At 42.7% G+C, this 18,667-nt stretch overlaps 2 protein-coding genes across 9 annotated transcripts in view; one reads left to right on the top strand and one right to left on the bottom strand.

Moving 5' to 3' along the window:
• Window positions 1-18,667, bottom strand: part of BRF1 (BRF1 general transcription factor IIIB subunit) — a 179,748-nt gene that overhangs the window by 88,772 nt on the left and 72,309 nt on the right. For 4 of the 5 annotated variants that reach the window (XM_075713226.1, XM_075713229.1, XM_075713227.1 and 1 more), the window contains exons 4-5: window positions 16,862-16,893; window positions 8,241-8,313 (exon numbers count right to left, since the gene is read on the bottom strand). In XM_075713226.1, the coding sequence (XP_075569341.1) occupies window positions 8,241-8,313; window positions 16,862-16,893 (105 nt within the window). Of the gene's footprint in view, window positions 1-3,885; window positions 3,905-8,240; window positions 8,314-16,861; window positions 16,894-18,667 lie in introns of those variants that run through there. The other variant, XM_075713230.1, reaches the window with a different exon arrangement.
• BTBD6 (BTB domain containing 6) lies at window positions 3,183-6,244 on the top strand. Of its 4 annotated transcripts, none has more exons than XM_075713233.1 (5): window positions 3,183-3,384; window positions 3,641-3,938; window positions 4,159-4,249; window positions 4,529-4,647; window positions 4,881-6,244. In XM_075713233.1, exons 2-5 carry the CDS (start codon window positions 3,730-3,732, stop codon window positions 5,911-5,913), a joined length of 1,452 nt encoding a protein of 483 aa, XP_075569348.1. In that variant the 5' UTR covers window positions 3,183-3,384; window positions 3,641-3,729; the 3' UTR covers window positions 5,914-6,244. The 4 variants fall into 4 exon arrangements, with proteins under 4 accessions (XP_075569348.1, XP_075569346.1, XP_075569347.1 ...); XM_075713232.1 differs by lacking the exon at window positions 3,183-3,384 and having other exon boundaries at window positions 3,624-3,786; window positions 3,868-3,938; XM_075713231.1 differs by lacking the exon at window positions 3,183-3,384 and having other exon boundaries at window positions 3,571-3,938.

Raw genomic sequence — 18,667 nt, 5'->3', positions numbered from 1 at the left:
TGTCTTGCTTTATAGACAAGAGACCTTTAAAGCACTGCACAAAGTTTTCCTTATGTACTTTTCAGGGTCCAAGGCTGCATGCTGACTCCGACACGTGAGCAGTGTTACTGGTACCAGTGAAATTATGCACAAAGCTAAGTGTTTGCAAAAGCTTTTGCAGAATGAGGACATAACTTAGTTCCAAAACGCCTAACATCTCCTGCAAAGTAACAAATAAGCTAACTTGCATGTCTTGTCTCACACCTATCTACAAGCTAAGCTTCGAAAAAAAATCATTTGCTAAAATCCCACGTCCCTAACAGAAGTCTGCTTACACCTTCAAAGTTAATTCCAGCTCCTTCTCAGACTCATATTCCACCAATACAAACCGCTGTTTATTACAGATACTGAGGCGTACTCTCCATCGGCATAAATTGCTGCAACTCAATTAAGGTCAACAGCTCTATGACAATGTACATCGGCCACGGATCTGCCTCCAGATGTATAAACTTATTTCAAGCGTTGGTGTTATCAGCTTCAAACTAACCGAAGTATGTCAGTACGGATTGTGCTTTGCTTAAACCAATTTATAATTTATCAAACAATCTTGTAAAAGCTACACTTAACACATGTTTACTGTTATTTGAGGTATCAATTTCTCATTTCCTGACAGCCTTTTACCACTTGACCGAAAATCTATGATGTATGGTAAATTGTTAACTATTAGTCTCAACTCAATTTCCTTAGCTGATCCCCTATGTGGGCACTTAAACTGATAAAGATGAAAATTCAGCTCGAAACACTGGAACAATCTTACGGATTTACAATTAATCAAAGCAGTTTCATTTAGCACCAAGTTCTAACAACGATGCCCTGTTGCTATCCATAATTACCAAGATCACACCGTAGGTGATTACGCCTGTCAGCCCTGCAGAAGCATTTAAATGAAAGCATTTATCAGGCAAAAACTTCCAAACACATCGCCCTCAAAACTGAAGAAATGCCAGAGTGCTGTCACCACCTAAGCATGACCCTAAAACTCAAAGGTTTAAGAAAGATTAACTGACCCCCAGGATTCTTAAGGGCAGCTGTTCTGTGTTTCCAAGTATGGTTTTATAAAACTGTACTCGACAGAAACGACCAATTCCAAAACACAACAATAACAAACAATCTTTTCAGAAGCGATAGCCCGGGGTTCAACAGACATTTAAACTTTGCTCTTCGCACTGCAGAAACGCGTGCGATGTTGCAAAGCAATGCCCGGTTTGCTTTCCCATCTCTTCTTCTCCAGAGAGGGCCCAACTTCGGCTCCTCCAGCCGCCGGACCGGAGTGGAGCAGAGCAAGGCAATTCACGGCTTTCTCTTCAGAGCTGAGTTTCGGGAGCATTTACACATTTGCGTTTAGCCATTCAGACATTTCTGCAGGACTCATGCCCACAGGTCATTTGACAAAACATTGCACATCGTTCATTTAAATTCTGCAGCTACCAAACAGCCAGAAAATGAATGTGGGTCAGTTTTAAGTGAAAAGCCTTAAAAGAGGCCATCAATGGCTAGAACGCAATACTACCAATATAAATATTAAATGCAGGGCCAAGGTTAACATAAACACGTCCCACAGGGATGCAAACATTTTAAAAAAATTGAAAATATTTTTTTTTTAAAGTTGTAAAACCCAAACGCCTGGAATCCTTTCACGTGTATGAAACAAGCACCGATGTACCCAGGGTGCCCTGCTCCCAGGCGGGTCCCTTCAGGGGGACCCCTGGGACCAAATCCCTTGCACGAGTGAGGTCGAGTGGGGCAAAACCCCTTGGCTCTCCCGGAACGGGGACTGCAGGGGCCATGAAGCAGACAGCAAGAAAACCACCATTTTATTTTTTTAAGAAGGAAGCGCTGTTTTTCCGAAGCCTTTCCCTTCTCTCCCTATCCCAAGTGGCGACTTGGGACTCGGACTTTTGGAAGCACCCAGATGCCACAGAGTCATTAACAGGAACACAGAAAAATTCCGAGCAAAGTGCTTGAAAGACTGACTTGCCCCCAGAGCAGGCGACCGGGAGGGCAGGGCCGGGGAGCGGAGCGGGAGCCGAGCCCCGCCGCCAGCCCGGCCCGGCCCGGCCCAGCCCAGCCCAGGGGACCGGGCGCGGCCATCGCGGCCGGGGGGCTGAGACCGCCCCGCACGGCGGGCGGGCAGCGGGGCCGGCAGGGCCCGCTGCGAGACAAGCGGAGGGAAAAAAAAAAAAAAAACAACCCGCAAGTTCCCTCGGCTCCCATCACCCCGGCCCGGCCGTGCCCCAGCGCCCGCAGTGCCGGCCCGGCGGGGCAGCGCGGCGGCCCGGCTCCCCCCGCGGCGCTGCGTGGCGCGGCTGCGCCCCCGCCCGGGCCGGCCGGGAAGGGCGGTGCGCTCCGGGCCGCCCGCCCCGCTCTGCCCCGGGAGCCCCCGGGCCGCACGGCGGGGCCGGTCCCCCGCGTGTGTCCGTCCCGCCCTTGTCCCCGCTGCGGTGCTGCGAGCGCGGGCAGCGAGCGGCGGAGGCGCCGCGGGGCTCCCTCCGCTGCCGGGGGCGGGGGCTGGGCACTCCGCACGTAGCCACCCCCGTGCCGGTGCCCGGCCCCGGGCGGGCGCGGCGGGGCGGGGCGGGGGAGGGGGCGGGCGCAGCGGGGCGCGCGGATGACTGACAGGCGGCGGGGCGGGGGGCGGTTCGCCCCGCCGCGCCCCGCAGCTCCCCATTGGCGCGGGGGGCCGTGACGCGCGGCGCGGCGGCTGCCTATTAGGGCGGGAGGCGGAGGCAGGGCCCGGCAGAGCCGCGCCGAGCCCAGCCCGGCCGCGCAGCGCCGCATCCCGCCGCCGCGAGGGGAGCGCCGAGGGCAGCGCCGCCCGCCCGCCCGCCCGCCGCGGAGGAGCCCGGGCGGCCCGCGGCCAGCGACGCCCCCGAGGCGGGCGGGAGCAGCGCGGAGGAGCAGCGCCGTGCGGCGGCGGCCGCCGCGGAGAGCAGCAGGAAAGTTGGTTCGAGCGGTCGGCGGCAGCGGGGCCGGCCGGGAGCGGGACTGCGGAGAGCCGCCGCCTCCCCTCGGCCCGGTGCGGCCGCCGCGGATGTGCCCCCGGCGGGCGGGGAAGGACGGAGCGGAGCGCGGTCGCTGGCAGCGGGGATCGGGCGGCTGGCTGCGCTGCACCCTCGCCGGGCTGCTGCACTCGGAGGATTTGCGGATTGACTCTGGCTCCTGACCCACCGCCTCGGCTGGATCTGTGGCGTTTTGTTGCTGGATTTTGGCTTTTTTTTTCTTTGTTTTTTTTTATTTTTCTTTTCTTTTTCCTCGGGGGAAGGAACTGCCTGCCAGCCCCGCTCGGGTTCCCCACTGCAATCGTGGCAGTGCCGTGGAGGCTGGGACCCCCCGCTTCAAGCCAAGGTGAGCGCTGGCTCTGATCCGATCCAGCATCCTCCCTTTCTCCCGGAAAGGTGCGTCGGGCTGGTAACCAAAGAGCGTGCACACACACCAAAAAAAAAAAAAAAAAAAAAGCCGCCCTGCATCTAGAAGCATACAAAATATCCAGATAGTGGGACTCGCATTTGGGATTTGTTAGTTCTCTTGCTCATGCCACTGCCCCATGGTTGCCTCAATGGCAGGATCATGAAGTGTTTGACTTTTTTTCTTCTGCTTCCAGAGACCTTAAAGAAGTCCAAAAAGAGCGTGCGGTCAAACGGCAAGGTGCCAGGATGCTATGAGATAGTGCCCCTGTCCCTGAAGAAGAAGATGGCTGCAGAACTTTACCCTGCCAGCACCAACACCAACATCGCAAACAGTAACGCTGCCGCCGCCGCCACCGCTGCCAACAGCAAGAAGAACGCCCTGCAGCTCCAGCACAGCGCCCAGCCGCCCCCGCCGCCCCAGCTCCAAAACCTCAACAACAACAACTTGGAGAGCGCCAACTGGCAGTCCTTCCACCCCACGCTGCGGGAGAGGTAAGGGCCAGGCCCCGCCGGACCCCCCGGCCGGGCGGGAGGAGGGCCCGGCCCCGTGCACCTGCGCCCAGGGCGGGCGTGAGGGCTGGGCCGGACCCACGGGGGCTGGCGGCGGCGGGCTCGGGTGGTGGTGGTGGGGTGCTGCGGGGCTGGGGTGGCCGCAGCAGGCGAGGGGCTGCCCGCGGCTAACGGGGCTTCTCCCCGCTCCCCTGGCTCGCAGGAACGCGCTGATGTTCAACAACGAGCTCATGGCTGACGTTCACTTCATCGTGGGCCCGCCGGGGGCATCCAGGAAAGTTCCTGCCCATAAGGTTTGTGCAGATAATTTTTGGCTTTTTTGTGCTGCTGTGCGTATCGCCTTCTCCCCCTGCCTTACAACGAGGATCCATTTTTTTCTTTTTCTAATTACGGCTCTCGTCTAATCCCAGAAGTCATTCACATGCGCTGCAATTAAAGGGAACAGTCGAAGGCAGTCTTCTGCCTCCACTGTAGCTTTTAACTTTCCCTAAGTGTAGCTCTTATCGAAAGCCAGCACACTCAGCTATTACTGATATGTATTACTGAGGCTTCTCTCTCCCTCTATTTTCCAGTATGTTTTGGCAGTTGGTAGCTCTGTCTTCTACGCTATGTTTTATGGCGATCTTGCAGAGGTCAAATCTGAAATCCATATACCAGATGTGGAACCTGCAGCCTTTCTAATCCTATTAAAGTAAGTGGCCACTGTAAGTCTACTAATTATGCGGACAGAATCAAAGTAGCTTATAAAGTATACCTCTCCTAATTGGCATCGTGCAATATGCACTTATTACTGTTTACTTTAATGTGCTGACAAATACTGAATGTCAGATTCATTGCCAGCAAAGATGACTATAGATCAGCCTCTCGTGGCCTATTTTTTTTTTCCTTCCTGCCCATAAGAAACTTTTTTTTTCCCCCATCTAGATACATGTATAGTGATGAAATAGACCTGGAAGCTGACACAGTTCTGGCTACTCTGTATGCTGCCAAGAAGTACATCGTGCCGGCCCTAGCAAAGGCTTGCGTCAATTTTCTGGAGACCAGTTTAGAAGCGAAGAACGCTTGTGTCCTGCTGTCTCAGAGCAGGCTCTTTGAGGAGCCAGAGCTGACGCAGCGCTGCTGGGAAGTGATTGATGCTCAAGCAGAAATGGCACTGAAGTCAGAGGGCTTCTGTGAGATAGATCAACAAACACTAGAGATCATTGTAACCCGGGAGGCGCTCAACACCAAGGAAGTGGTAGTTTTTGAGGCTGTTCTCAACTGGGCAGAGGCTGAATGCAAAAGGCAAGGGCTGCCGGTTACGCCACGCAACAAGAGGAATGTATTAGGAAAAGCTTTGTACTTGGTGCGGATTCCAACCATGACTTTGGAAGAGTTTGCCAACGGCGCTGCCCAGTCTGACATCCTCACCCTGGAGGAAACTCACAACATATTCCTATGGTACACGGCTGCGAATAAACCCAAACTAGAGTTTCCGCTGACAAAAAGAAAAGGACTTGTACCTCAGCGATGCCATCGATTTCAGTCGTCTGCGTATCGCAGCAATCAGTGGAGGTACCGAGGGCGATGTGACAGTATTCAGTTTGCCGTAGACAAACGGATATTTATAGCGGGACTGGGATTGTATGGGTCGAGCTGTGGCAAAGCTGAATACAGTGTCAAAATCGAACTGAAGCGCTTAGGAGTTGTCCTTGCTCAAAATCTGACAAAGTTTACCTCTGATGGCTCCAGTAACACTTTCTCTGTGTGGTTTGAACACCCTGTGCAGGTTGAGCAAGACACGTTTTACAATGTAAGTGCTATTCTTGATGGCAATGAGCTCAGTTACTTCGGGCAAGAGGGAATGACTGAAGTGCAGTGTGGGAAAGTGACATTCCAGTTCCAGTGCTCCTCGGACAGTACTAATGGCACTGGAGTACAAGGAGGACAAATACCTGAGCTCATTTTCTATGCATGATGCATTTCACCTTGATTGTATTCCGATACTGCAACAATGCACACTAAGGGATTTTTCAGTTTTACTACGAACTCTGCAGCAGTATGGAATGTTATGCTACTTACCTATCTGCTACATCAGGCTATACAAATAAGTGAAGGAATGCTCTTGAATTTAATCTTATTTTATTTATTCCTAAGCTATTTGACTTTAATTATTAAGACTGCAACAAGCAGAAAAATGTTAAATTTCGCACGTACTGTGCATTTATTTTGTATATAGATAACTAACTTGCAGACTGCAGCTGACTTAAACAGAAAGTTCTAAACTAGAGCAGTTTATGAATCTGTGAAATATAAAACATTTTTACTTGCTCTAAATGCTGTGTACTTGATCATTGCTGATCTTACGGCTCGTGTCTGTTAATTCATCTACAGTACAGTTAACAGGGGTGTAATACTGTAGTCTGTCCCCTGTGCGCACACGGGGCAGTAGCTGTTGCCGCAAATACAGAGGTTCCCTTGCCTGGTAACTGAGACTATCAGCAGCCTTTATTTTCCTTCACACAAAAAAGGGAGCTAACACATGTGGAAGCTCAGGGGTTTTTGTGTGTTGCCTAAGCTGAAGAGAGACAAACCATGAGTGTAATTAAAGTTGATCAAAATCATCCTGTGGTTATATTTGAAAGCCTCTGATGCCCATTCACACGCATGGTCTGTGTTAACCTCCGCAGCCTGCCCAGCAAACAGCAATGCTGACACTTGCACCTGTCAAGCTGCACCCCATTTGAAGGGCCAGAGTCAAGACGTACAGATGAAGCTTAACACGGTGACAGGTTTTATCAGATTTAGCTCAGAGCTGTAATTCTGGCAGCCACTATCTAAATATACATCCTAGCCTCACATTTAGGAGCAGACATTAGAGAAATACTTGCAATATGGTCTTTTAAGTTTGCTCAAAATTAGTAATTAGAAATAAGCCACCTTAAAAGCTGCTGGATCTTTCCTTCCCCTTCTATTTTTTTTCTAAAAACATAGTCCATCCACTATCAGCAGTCATCTTATAGCTAATACCCTTAACTTTTCTCAAAGAGTGATAAAAATAGGTGTTTTTCCTCAAGTGTCTGACAATCATTACAGATGAGCCAATTAGAAATACTTACTGAGATTTATAAATCTACCTTCTATAATGACCTTGGAAAGAATACTCAAACAGCAGTCTAAACCAGTATGTTTTTTCCATGTATAACAAGTACCTTTGCATTTAATTTAGAAGGGTTTTCTGTTTGCCTTTTCCTAAGCTGTGTTAATTTTCACCTTGAAACTAAGCTGCAATACAAATACCACCTGTTCTCTCTTAAAAACAAAAAAGTAGTGAAAAATAAGGTGGCAACCGACCTATTGATAACAAGAACTTTTTACCAGACATCAAGCTATGCTAATGTAGCCAGCATACCACGGTGGCCAATAGCTGTGCATTGCCACCTACTATCTGGATGTCGTTGTGACGATGCTTAATATGTGAGCTGCTGGTTCTCTTGCTGCAAAGGAAGGCAGCTACATGCCCAGCTGAGTACATCTGAAGGGGTGTGCGTGTGTGTTGTTCCTGAACACAAAAGGCATCTGATCCTCTCAGTACAGATTAAAGGAGAGTGGGAGTGAGAGTAGGTAAAGATACAGGAAGAAAATTCCTGCTCAGAGGTGGGTAACAGTCACAAGACCTCTCTACAAACTCACTCTTTTAACTGGAACTGGCATGACTTCCCTTGGCTTAAAGGCTACAGCCCAGACAACAGCTTTTTCACCCTTTAACAGGTTAAAACCCATCTTCCTATCACCATGTTACAATTTCAGCGATGACTTACTAATTAAAAAGTTATTCGCATGCTTGGAAAAAGTTGCTCCTCATTTTCCATCAAGCCACTTGTATTTCAAGCACTGAACACCTCAGCTACAGGTGATAGATAGTAAATTTGGCAAATATTTATCAAATGTTGCATCTCTGTGGAATTGAGGAGTGACAGGCCTGTGCAAGCCTTTAGGCGCACACAAATTTATTATACATCAGCCCATTGTCTTAGTGCAGCCTGAACTACTCTCAGAAAAAGCAACAAAACTACTTGTAAAAGAAAATAGCATCTAGCTCCCAAAACATAAAGGAGAACAGGCTTTCATGGTCAGCGCTGCTCTTTGGCCTGGACTGATTCCAGCTTCATTTTTGAGCTACCATTTTGGTATTTAGCACACAATACTATGTATATATACACACACACATATATATATTATTTTAAAGTAACCATGCAGAAAATACACCCAAATACTCAAAAGTCAACTCATAAAAAAAAATACCTATGGCTGGAGCATTTATGCAGAGTTCTCTGGCCAACAGAAGGAAAGTTTTTCCCAGCACATAGACATTCACCTATTAAAAGAAAAAAAATCATTATTTAAATCTAAAACCACAAATGTTTTTAATAGAACATTTATGCAGAAAGGAAGAAACCCCCACACTTTTGAAATCTTAACCTGCTGTAAAAAAAATTTAACTGAAGTAATACAAGCGATATTCATAGGTACAGAATAATACTTGTTGCTTGTCGAAAGCTGCACAAATTAGTATTGTAAACCAAAGCGTAAGTTTATACTGAAAGAATTAGACAAAGTTGTTTGCCATGTTCTTCAGTGGGCTCAGTGTTGCTCTGTAGTACTTGGGCAATTTTTCAGTTGTCACCTAACATCTTAAAGCATTAAGTAGACTTTAATATAATATCAGTATATATAAAGTGTTGTTTATCTTGTAATGTAACAAAACCTGAGCAAATACTCACAAGTTAGTGCAAATTTCAGCTCTGTATGATCATGTGAAGTGGAATAATTAAGTATTGCACAAGCACACACCGACTCTTCCACCAAAGCAAGGAGTGTTGCTACATGCCCCAAGGGTTATATGTAATTTCTTACTGTTTGGACATTGCCCCAGATCACCTTACATTAAAAAAACGATCAATAAATTCAGAAAAACCTTAAACCACACCAAACTTGCTCAGGAGCCAGGGACAGAGCCCTGCTCCTCTCCCCTCCTTCACTGCTGCACTCAGGAGGACATAAACTAAGGGGAGGAGTTACTCTTCATATTCTGATTTGCAATTTATAGCACAGGCAACTACATTTGTATTTTAAAAGTCTGAGGAAGTTTTCTTTCACTATCTTAAGATGTGTTTTTGTGGTCAGCAAGAAAGGCAGGATATACACAGTTCCCAATCAGCCTCAAATGTTCCCACGAAGCTCCATGAACACCTTGCTCCCCCAATGCACATATAAAGGTCAAAGTTAGTAGAAAAAAACTTCATCCTCCTACACTGCAAATAGATTTTTTTTTTCCCGTTTTTAGGATAGTATATACTCTATTGCTTTTATGTAACAAAACTGCCCCTCTCTTTCCTACACCAGGATAGTGAAGGTATTTACTAAGCAGTCAATTACACAACCGAGTTGTTGATTATGGTACAAACCTATGGAAATAAAAAAATCCTGTTACTAAGTGTATTATCTTTCAGTTTCACAAAACAGCTTTACCAACATTAGTTTAAAAGCAAGCTTTCCTCCCAAGTGCATAGATGCATCTACCAAGCTAGCAAAAATAAATATATATATTTAAACAAGCAAGCAAACAAAAAAAATACTGACACATTTTCACCTAGCACTTCAGAATTTTTCTTTATGGGAAAATGTTCTTAACGTGAATTTTTCTCAAATGTAAAAAATTTAAAAAATGAGAACTTCAAAGAAATCCTCAGAATCATCATGTACCCTGAAAGTGACCGCTCAATCAAGTCTACATGCTATGACGTTAATTCACTCCATATTTAGTGGAAAGTATTGAATATCTTCCATGCTTTGTCTGACCAATGGTTGGACTGGTCTAGAGGATACAGAAGTATAGTCTTAAAATTTACCATCCTTTTTTTTCCTGAAATACCAGACAACATAGAAATACTATTCTATGGGAAGTAAGTGAACAAAATATACCCTTTGAATAAGAACTATATTTCTTGGGAAAAAAGGCACCAAATTTTATACAGAAGCAGCACCACCTACTGAATCTGGCAATTCATGTAGGAGTTTGAGAGCATGTGACTTTCCATGAGCCACAGAGAGAGAACGGACATTACTACAGCAAAAGATCGGCAGTGTTTCAGTTGGCTTTAGATGCGCTAGATTCACTAAGTTTGGAATGGCTTGTTTTGACCTTTTGTCTAAGAAATATTAACATAAAGAGTGGGGGTTTCGCTGTACTTTCAGCCTTCTAACTTGGCTGACCAAATTACTATAGCTCTTAAACCTCATCACTTAGATCTTGTTCTGCAAGGACTATTTCGCTGCACTAATCAATCAAGTTACTTCAGTGGAGCCAAGTACATACGATGTTTCTATCAGAGGCTTTGCAAACGCATCTACTTCTTTCATTTTAGCCTAGGAAAAAAACCCTCAAATTCAGACAAATATTTGTCCCTCTGGCTTTTTTTGGTCACAACATCCAAATACTTGATGTTTGTCCCCATCAAACCATGTCACTCTCTAAGAAACTCCTCCCAAGCAAACTTTCCATAGATGCAGTCATCAAAGAACAAATAAATATGAGGAGGCATAAAGAAGCATGTTTTTTTAGTGACATACTAACAATCTACGTGGGTGCCAAATTAAATCTAAAGCAAAGACAAATTCATAATATAATTGCTCGATGACTGTTTTTTATCTTCCTCTCCTTGGCCTAAGTAACTCTCCAGATCCATAGTCTATTTGAGATGTACTTCAATCTAACCTGCTTTTCCACTTCACCCACATGATCAGTGTTTTATGACCAACTTCAAGGTGTAGGCAGGGTATTTACACAAAATAATAAATTCAAATAGAAAGATACATCAGGGAATTTCTTTCTTTTGATCAGAAGTGCATTTCTTTGCAGTCTCTGGTTACTACCTATTTAGAAAGAAAGCATAAGATACAGTGGTTTACGTGCTCTATATTGTTTCCTCATGAAGCTCACACATTTTTAATGCCAGCATAAAGTCACAAAAAGAATCAGGAATATTTAACTGCTTCCTGTTTTCCTGGTAAATCAGTAGGAAAAGAGACTTCAGGCCCTCTCAAACAATACACTTCTCATCTTTAAAAGTTACCAGATACTCACAGGTACTTGGGCATTTCTCATAAATGGGAAATTAAAGATGGCATAAAGCTCACCCAGAAATCTGTCATGGCACTGAACTGCTAAAACATGATATTTAAGAACTGGTTTTAGTGGAAGAAGGTCCTTTCACTAAAATTTTATGCAACTGTCACTAATTTCAACTATTACTCACGCGCGCGCACACATCCTGTGACAGATGAGATATGATAGATATATAATAGGCATATAAATAGAGTCTTTCTTTACTTTCATCGTGTATGGTTTTTCTGCACTCCATTAAGCTTAGAAAATTAAGAGAATTCATTTAAAGGCCTACTTTAATTTCTAGTTCTTTCTTCATTAAGAACTTCTTATAAAAATTCATACACTCCAATCCATCAAAAGCTTAACGCTCCAAATTTAGAACCATATGACATTTGCATTCACAAAACCTAATTTTATATGAGTCCTTAGAATGGTGAATAAACAAAAATGCCCTTCTAAAAAGATGTCTCTTGCTTAGACTTGAATTGATGCAGCTTTAAAGCTTACCACATCAACTTTGGCCTCTTTTCCCCCTTCTTAATTTAAAAGGATCATACCGAAAACCAGTATTTCCCCAAACTCTCCCCAATCAAAATTGCCAAACTGTAACAATTGTTTTATAGACTTCCATAAGACTTGTGGTCTCTCTTTGTGTATTTTGATCAGATACTAACATTTCCTAAACCTTATGCAATCACTAGGTTTGAACATCAATACCTGATACAGATAGTGGTGCCAACCTGTCAGAGAGGATATTTTAAAATATCTGCATACCCTGATAGTTTTTACCATATTATTTTACATTCAGTTCACATTTAATGGAATAAATTTACAAACATATGGACCTGCCACTGAGGGTTTGTTTTTTTTTTTTTTTTTAAACTAGATTCTTCAGCAGGAAGACATCTTTCACCAAGGCACTGGGAAAAAAAAAAAAAAAAAAACCAAAACCCAAACCCCAGTGGTTTTACAGAGAACTTAAGATTCTGTAAGGTGTGTCCTTTACCAATTGTTAACTTCTGCTCTTGTTACTGAAGACTTTTTATTAGTTAAAAGGAGCATTTGGAGAAGGAATGGCTTCCAATTGTTCAGTTACATCTTTATAGAAAGATTCTTCTACTTGTTACACTCTTCGCCCTTCATAGTATTTTTTGGAGACACAGTCTTTTCATTTCACATCTGTCAGTCATCAGATGCTAATTTCAAAGGGACACTTCCATAGGGACTCTTACCCTTTCATAATTTCCTCTTGCTTTCACATCATGCCTGATGTGTTCACAAATACCAATATACTTCCACTTTTAGAAATAACAACGAATACCTCGCTTCCAGTGGCATGGGAGTTCAGCTGTTCATCAGTCTAACACTTTCCAGAATTTTAAACTCCCTTTGGGAAACAGGGAATCTCCCATTCATACAGCTACCAGGTCACTTTACCTTCTGGACAGTAGCAAAAAATAAAGCTGCAATCATCGAACAAAAGTTTTTGCTTGACTGTAAGTTCCATAAATTTAGAAATCAATACTCTTTCACTATGAGCAATTTCCAAAAAGACTTTTCAAGACCACGGTGTAGCATTCTGGAAAAATATTACAAATGATGACAGTGGTTAAGGTCTTCTGTCTTTTAGAAAAACAAAGACCGGGCAGTTGGAACACGATGAGAATTCACACTGTGAAACATCCATGGCTGCTTGCCTAAATAATTAAGCAAGCATGAAAAGCAAATGAGTTTTTAAGGAGAGTGTCTGTTGCTGGGGAAAGAGGCACCTGTGGTTATTTGATTCATTATTAACATTTCTAGTATAGTAATGCCTGAAGGTCCCAACCAGGTTGTTTAAATTAACTCAATCAACATGGCAATTTGCATAGGGGCAATAAAGGCAAATGCAGTCAACATGTTAATAACTTTAAATGAACAAAGGGTATTAAAAACTGAAGCAAACGAATACAGTCTTTAAAAAATACTCTATTTTACCCTTCTCCACACAATAAACTGAAAAGTCTTATTTTTTAGATGCATATTGCAACCAGAACATTTAACCTCGAAAGACAATACACAAAAATACAAATATGTACGAAACCCAGCTTGTCAGACTGCAGTTCAAAAAGAGACACAAATCAAAATTAAGCAGCTTCCTCTCATGCTATGCTTTAAAGCGTTGCCTTCAGTCTGGGGACTCTGAAGGGAGAGTCTCTTTTTGCTAATCATGTATGTGGTAGTCCTAGCATTCTTCCTCCAACACCACAGCTGTACAATAAACCATTATCATACCATCTATGCAAAAAAGTAATTTGCAACAAGCATAGAGGAATCAGGGAGGCCAATGCTGCCTTTCAAAAAAATAAATAAAACCAACAAGCATACAAAAATAATTAGCAATAAAAATCTTCTGGACAAGAAAGTACTGTTACTCAACTAGACAAACTGAAGAGAAGAAATAGGGGATGAGAGTTGTGTTTTGAAGTGGAAGGGAGACCGAAGGAGGGCTAGACCAAGCACGTACCAGTTACTGATTTTCACTTCTTGTACACCCCCTTCTCTCATCTAGAATCATAGTATAGTTCGGGTCGGGTTGGAATGGATCTCAGGACATCTCTAGCCCAACCTCCTGCTCAAAGCAGGGTCAGCTACGAGAACAGACCAAGTTGCTTAGGACCTTGAAAACCTCCATGGACAGGGACTTCAGAACTGCTCAGGGGCAACCTGTTCCAACGCTTGACTGTCCTCATGGTGAAAAACCTTTTCCTGATATAAAGTAAAAATATCTCATTTTAATTAATTATGTCCATTGCTGCTAATCCTCCTGCTGCGCACTCCTATGAAGACCCTGGCTCCGTCTAACAGCTTTTCTGTAAGCATTAGCCTTATTTAACAGGAGGACACACCACAAGGCACAGTAAAAATTACATTCTACTAGCCTGAAACTGGAGATCAAAGCACTGCCAACACCTCTTCCCAAACTCTTTTATGACCATATTGCAAAGACCATGACACTGGAGATTAGAAGAGGCTAAAAAAGAAACTGCCATTTCCCAGGATGAGAAAGGCAGCATTTCACCACACTGAGATCAAAACTTTAGCCAACTAGTTCTCCAGGTGGAACGAATGAGGTGCTCTGAAACAGATGAGCAAAGCTAAACTGTTCAAAAGTTGGGCCAAGGCTAGACAGGCTTCGCAACTCTCCTAAACAAGCAAGGCCTGTCGCTTAGATTGGACTAACAAAAAAAGCAAACAAAAGGCCTGATTACAGACCTCTCTAAAGACTATATTTGCAAGTAAAATGCAGTATCTGAAAATATAAGCAAGTACTTTCCCTGTCAGAGACTGATGACTGATCGTCCTTCCAACTCAATCAACATGCAGCGTGGCTCTGCTCTGCACAAGGAAGGAGCCTGATTTGTAGCAGTGGTCTGGACATTTTCAGATAATGCTTTAAAGTCTACATGTACCAGCAGCATACTGAATCTGACAACACTTTCAACAGGAGGTTTCCAAGACATAGGACATATTTCACCTGAAGATAAAATGGGAGAAAAAAGACCAAAGAAATTGCCTTTCCAATTAAAAAAAAAAGACAGACATTTTGGCTTTTTCCAAGATGACAGCAATTTTGAAGCTCCAAAAACTATTATGAAATGTAGCAGTTCTGCAGTGGAACAAGACAAACTCCCACATCTCAGTCATCAGCCAAAGAGGAAAACTGATGTGACTTCTTAAACAGACTGCCATTAACAGTGAAAATTAGTCTCCTCTATTGCTAAATTTTAGCTGCATACCACTATTCTAAAAGCATATTACACTTAGGGGACAGCTTTCTTATTTTTTTATGGAGAATGGGGGACCAAATCCCAAAGCAACTCAATAAAGACAGAAGAGGGGTTGTACAAGAAGTACAGACCAGAGCCTAAGAGGCCACGCTTATGATTCCCCCCCCCCCCCCTTTTTTTTTTTAAAAGCTAAACAGAACAAGAGAGAAAGAACACAAATATGATAGGTCATTAAACAAATATTGAGTTGCAGGTAACAGCAGATCCAAATCTTCTTCATATTACTCTTACTTTTAGCTACCACCTTTCTTACACTGTGAGCTACAGAGCGTGTTGGCTCTCCCGGTCCTTGCAAGACACTGGTTGCAGCTCACTGATGCGGAGGACACCATAACAATACCTGGACCAGTATGACATATTTTGTAAAGATGATTCAGAACAAGTTAAATATTTTGGAAAGATAATACCACTGCCACTACTACTACTGCTAACAACCTTTCTTTAATGACATTCACATCTCAACTTCAGGATGGGCGAGCTGTCCTTGAAAAAAAGGGGCACTTCAAGGTAATAGAGTACAATAGAATGAATTAATTGCTTTTCTTTTTTCGGCACACAATCTGTGGGCAAAGGCTGATCTAAAGCAGAATGAAGTTTTCTGCCTGGGCCATAAATGTTTTGCCACCAAATATGGTTTTTTTGTTTTGGGGTTGTTTTGGTTTTGTTTTTTTTTTAAAACAAACTCAGGGTGGGGGAGAAGTCAAGCTAGGACCTGAAAAGCTCATTTATACGTTCTTAAACAGGACTTTCTGGCTAGCTGCAGCTAACAATAACATTTAAGATTCCTGTTTGCTCAGATTCATGTTAAAGAAGCTATAAGTAGAGCACGAGAAGTGTTCACACCACTAAATACATAAGCACAGATCATAATACTGATATTTTGCATTTTTCCTCTTTCCGGTGTTGATTATTTCCCTACTACTAATCTATTTCTGCCTCTCCCATCTCTTCAGTTACCCCTTTTAAATCTTTTGGTCCTCACATGCCCCATCTCGACACCTTTTGTGGCTGGAATGTACAGAGGGGAAAAGACAAATCATTCAATATTTCTTGTCTGTCCCTGCTGACAATACTTTTTTTTTTTTTACAGATACAATACCTCTACTTCTTCTTCTTCTTCTTCCTCCTCACACTGTGTGACTATTCTTCATATTACTATGATCATTCTATTTTATAACAACCACCATAAAAAATCACCTGTGTTTAGAAGGAAATAAACCTCCCATTCTACACAAGCAGTATTTGGTTATAAGTAATCAAAATAATTCAGTAAGAGTTTAGAAAAGAGAAAAAAGTTATTCATTTTAAGAATTAAAGATTCATTTGATTATTGCAATTCCAGCAGATTGCTTCAAGCAATAAATAGTCTTCAGAGGTTGCCATTTACCAAGACAGCTGGGAGGACAAAAATAGATGCAACTAACCTACTCACATTGTATGTAAAACAGTTGTAACATGGAGAATGAGGGTAAGACAGCATATGTCAGTAGAGTTTTCTATTTCCACATACAGAGCAAGTAGATATTTCTCTCAAAATACATTTTATAAAACACGTCTCCGTAGTGCACTAATCCATTTACACAGTATTACCCACCAAAAAAGTTATTTCTGTCTTCAACAACTGTTGTTTTAAAAATGTGTAACATCTGACCTTGTGCCATTGCAGTGACTCTGAATCCTGATGAAAGGATCATACTAACTTTTGATACGTTATTTGCAGCATTAAAAGCAAAAAAAATACTTGTTTGGCATTTAATTTTACTGAACAATTACTCAGATTTACAAACCCAGTGATTTTCCAATTCAGAATATTTAGAGAGAAATTAATGCATCCCAAACAGCACATGCTGACAGCTCTTCACTTGCAATTAATCTTAAACTTTAACAATTCAACAAAAGTTTCAAATAAAAGAAAGATACAATACCTGAAGAAGGTCACTGAGGTCAAGTAACATGTCTGTGAAGAAGTCAAGGAATATACACGCTTGTTGAATGTGACAGTGTTTCTTAATTTCATTAGCAGCCCCAAAAAAGGAAAAAACAAACCCAGGTTTAACTGTCAAAGAAATCAAATATGGACTTGGTACTTGGATGCACCACTTCGGCTAACAGCCAGCATCCAGGTAACCATTCAACTCCCCAAAAAATCCCGCCAGCACCCGCTGCATTTACTGCACCAGTTCTCTATGTGGAGTGATGGTCTCAAAGAACAAGCCAACACCTTGTGTGACTTAAAATACTCACCATATACTGCAGCCCAAGAAAGACCCAATGATAACAAAAAACAATAATAGCAGCAAGATAGAATACTCTTATTACACTTTGTTGAAGAATGTAAAGCATAATCAGTCTCCTGTGCCAGCTCAGGAGTCCACGATACCAGAAAAGCAGATGGAAGAGCAATCTAAGCAAACTGCAATAAGTTTATTTTGTCCTCCTCTATGAGGACCTGTCAAAGAGCTGGGAAGAGAAAGCCACATTGGCTACTCTCTTCTCTGACCAAGAAAATCAGCTGTTACCTTTGAGTTCTTACTCCCTCCATCACATCCTCTGCTGCTGCAAAAATATTAGGTCACTGTCTACTACTCATTATGCGCACACCTGGAACTCATAGTAGCTAAAATCAAGCCAAAACCACTACAAGTTTCCATTAGATTTTACTGAAAGTAGGCACACTTATAAATATATTGTCTTAACAACAAACAAAAAAGAAAAGAAAGACACCATTAAGCTTAAGGTGCAAAGGTAGCTTTCTCACTGCTATCAAAGTAACAAACACACGCTGGATCTCCTATCAGCTACTCAGGTGTGGCTTACACGTCATGAAAGGGTTCTAGTTTTACCATTAAAAGGAGTGTCAAAGTAAAGTGTGAGAAAAGGAGCGGGGCGGGGGGGGGGAGCAAAGAAAACATGTACATGGGGGTGTATGTGCGTTTGTGTATGTAGCAATGTGTTAAGAAATCCAGTATTAAAAAAACCACAGAGATGTCAGTACAGTTTGGTACATCGTGGTAACGCAAGTATGAGCGTATGTTCTTCTTAAATGATGCCAGAGTAATACAGTACACGTTTCTCCTAAATATTATCAGCTTGGAAAGAGAATAATTCAGATAACGTAATCAGTTTATACATAAACATTTGTCTCGCTAAGAATTTTTATCCTTGAGCATTTCTACCCTTAGTTTGCATTTAAAATTATATGAATTTAGTACTCCAAATTTGTTACAAAATTCAATACATTATGTTAATATTATTTGGTGAAAGTTAATTTGAGCATTAAAAAAACCCACAGCCTAGCTGGATATTTAGTTAGCTGAAAACTCAGTATGTCTGAAAAAATCCAGAAAACCTTATAGATAATATTATGCAAGACATTAAAGTAATCTTAAATTTTAACACAGTAAGGAAATTGCTAATAAATACAATTTGTAAAATATAGAGCTTAGAAATTTACACAGAGCAATACTGACTTCAACACAACTTTTTGGTCAAAGTAGTGAGAAAGGAGAAAATGGAAAGACTTTAACAATGAAATTGCCAAGGAACCATACTAGTCGGCAGCTCAAACAGATCTAGGAAGAAATCACGACACCAGTTTTATGCTTGAGAAACATTCTAGGTCTGAAAATGTTCCTAGTTCGTTACTGGCTTGAAGTGTCTGGTTACTCTGTGCTCACCCCGAGATACCTTCAGCACTGAGATAAACTAAAATTATCACTCATATCTGATAG

This window comes from Pelecanus crispus, chromosome 6, assembly GCF_030463565.1.
Source record: "Pelecanus crispus isolate bPelCri1 chromosome 6, bPelCri1.pri, whole genome shotgun sequence".
In the NCBI taxonomy this organism is placed as follows: domain Eukaryota; kingdom Metazoa; phylum Chordata; class Aves; order Pelecaniformes; family Pelecanidae; genus Pelecanus; species Pelecanus crispus.
Note: the sequence above shows the minus strand (reverse complement) of the source record. Positions and strands in the feature narration are given on the sequence as shown.

Excerpts from the sequence above, each read along its gene's own strand:
- BTBD6 (XM_075713231.1), top strand. The coding sequence starts at position 3,571 with ATGCCACTGCCCCATGGTTGCCTCAATGGCAGGATCATGAAGTGTTTG. Across the intron at positions 3,939-4,158 it reads CACCCCACGCTGCGGGAGAG|GAACGCGCTGATGTTCAACA; the intron begins GTAAGGGCCAGG and ends CCTGGCTCGCAG. Across the intron at positions 4,250-4,528 it reads GGAAAGTTCCTGCCCATAAG|TATGTTTTGGCAGTTGGTAG; the intron begins GTTTGTGCAGAT and ends TCTATTTTCCAG.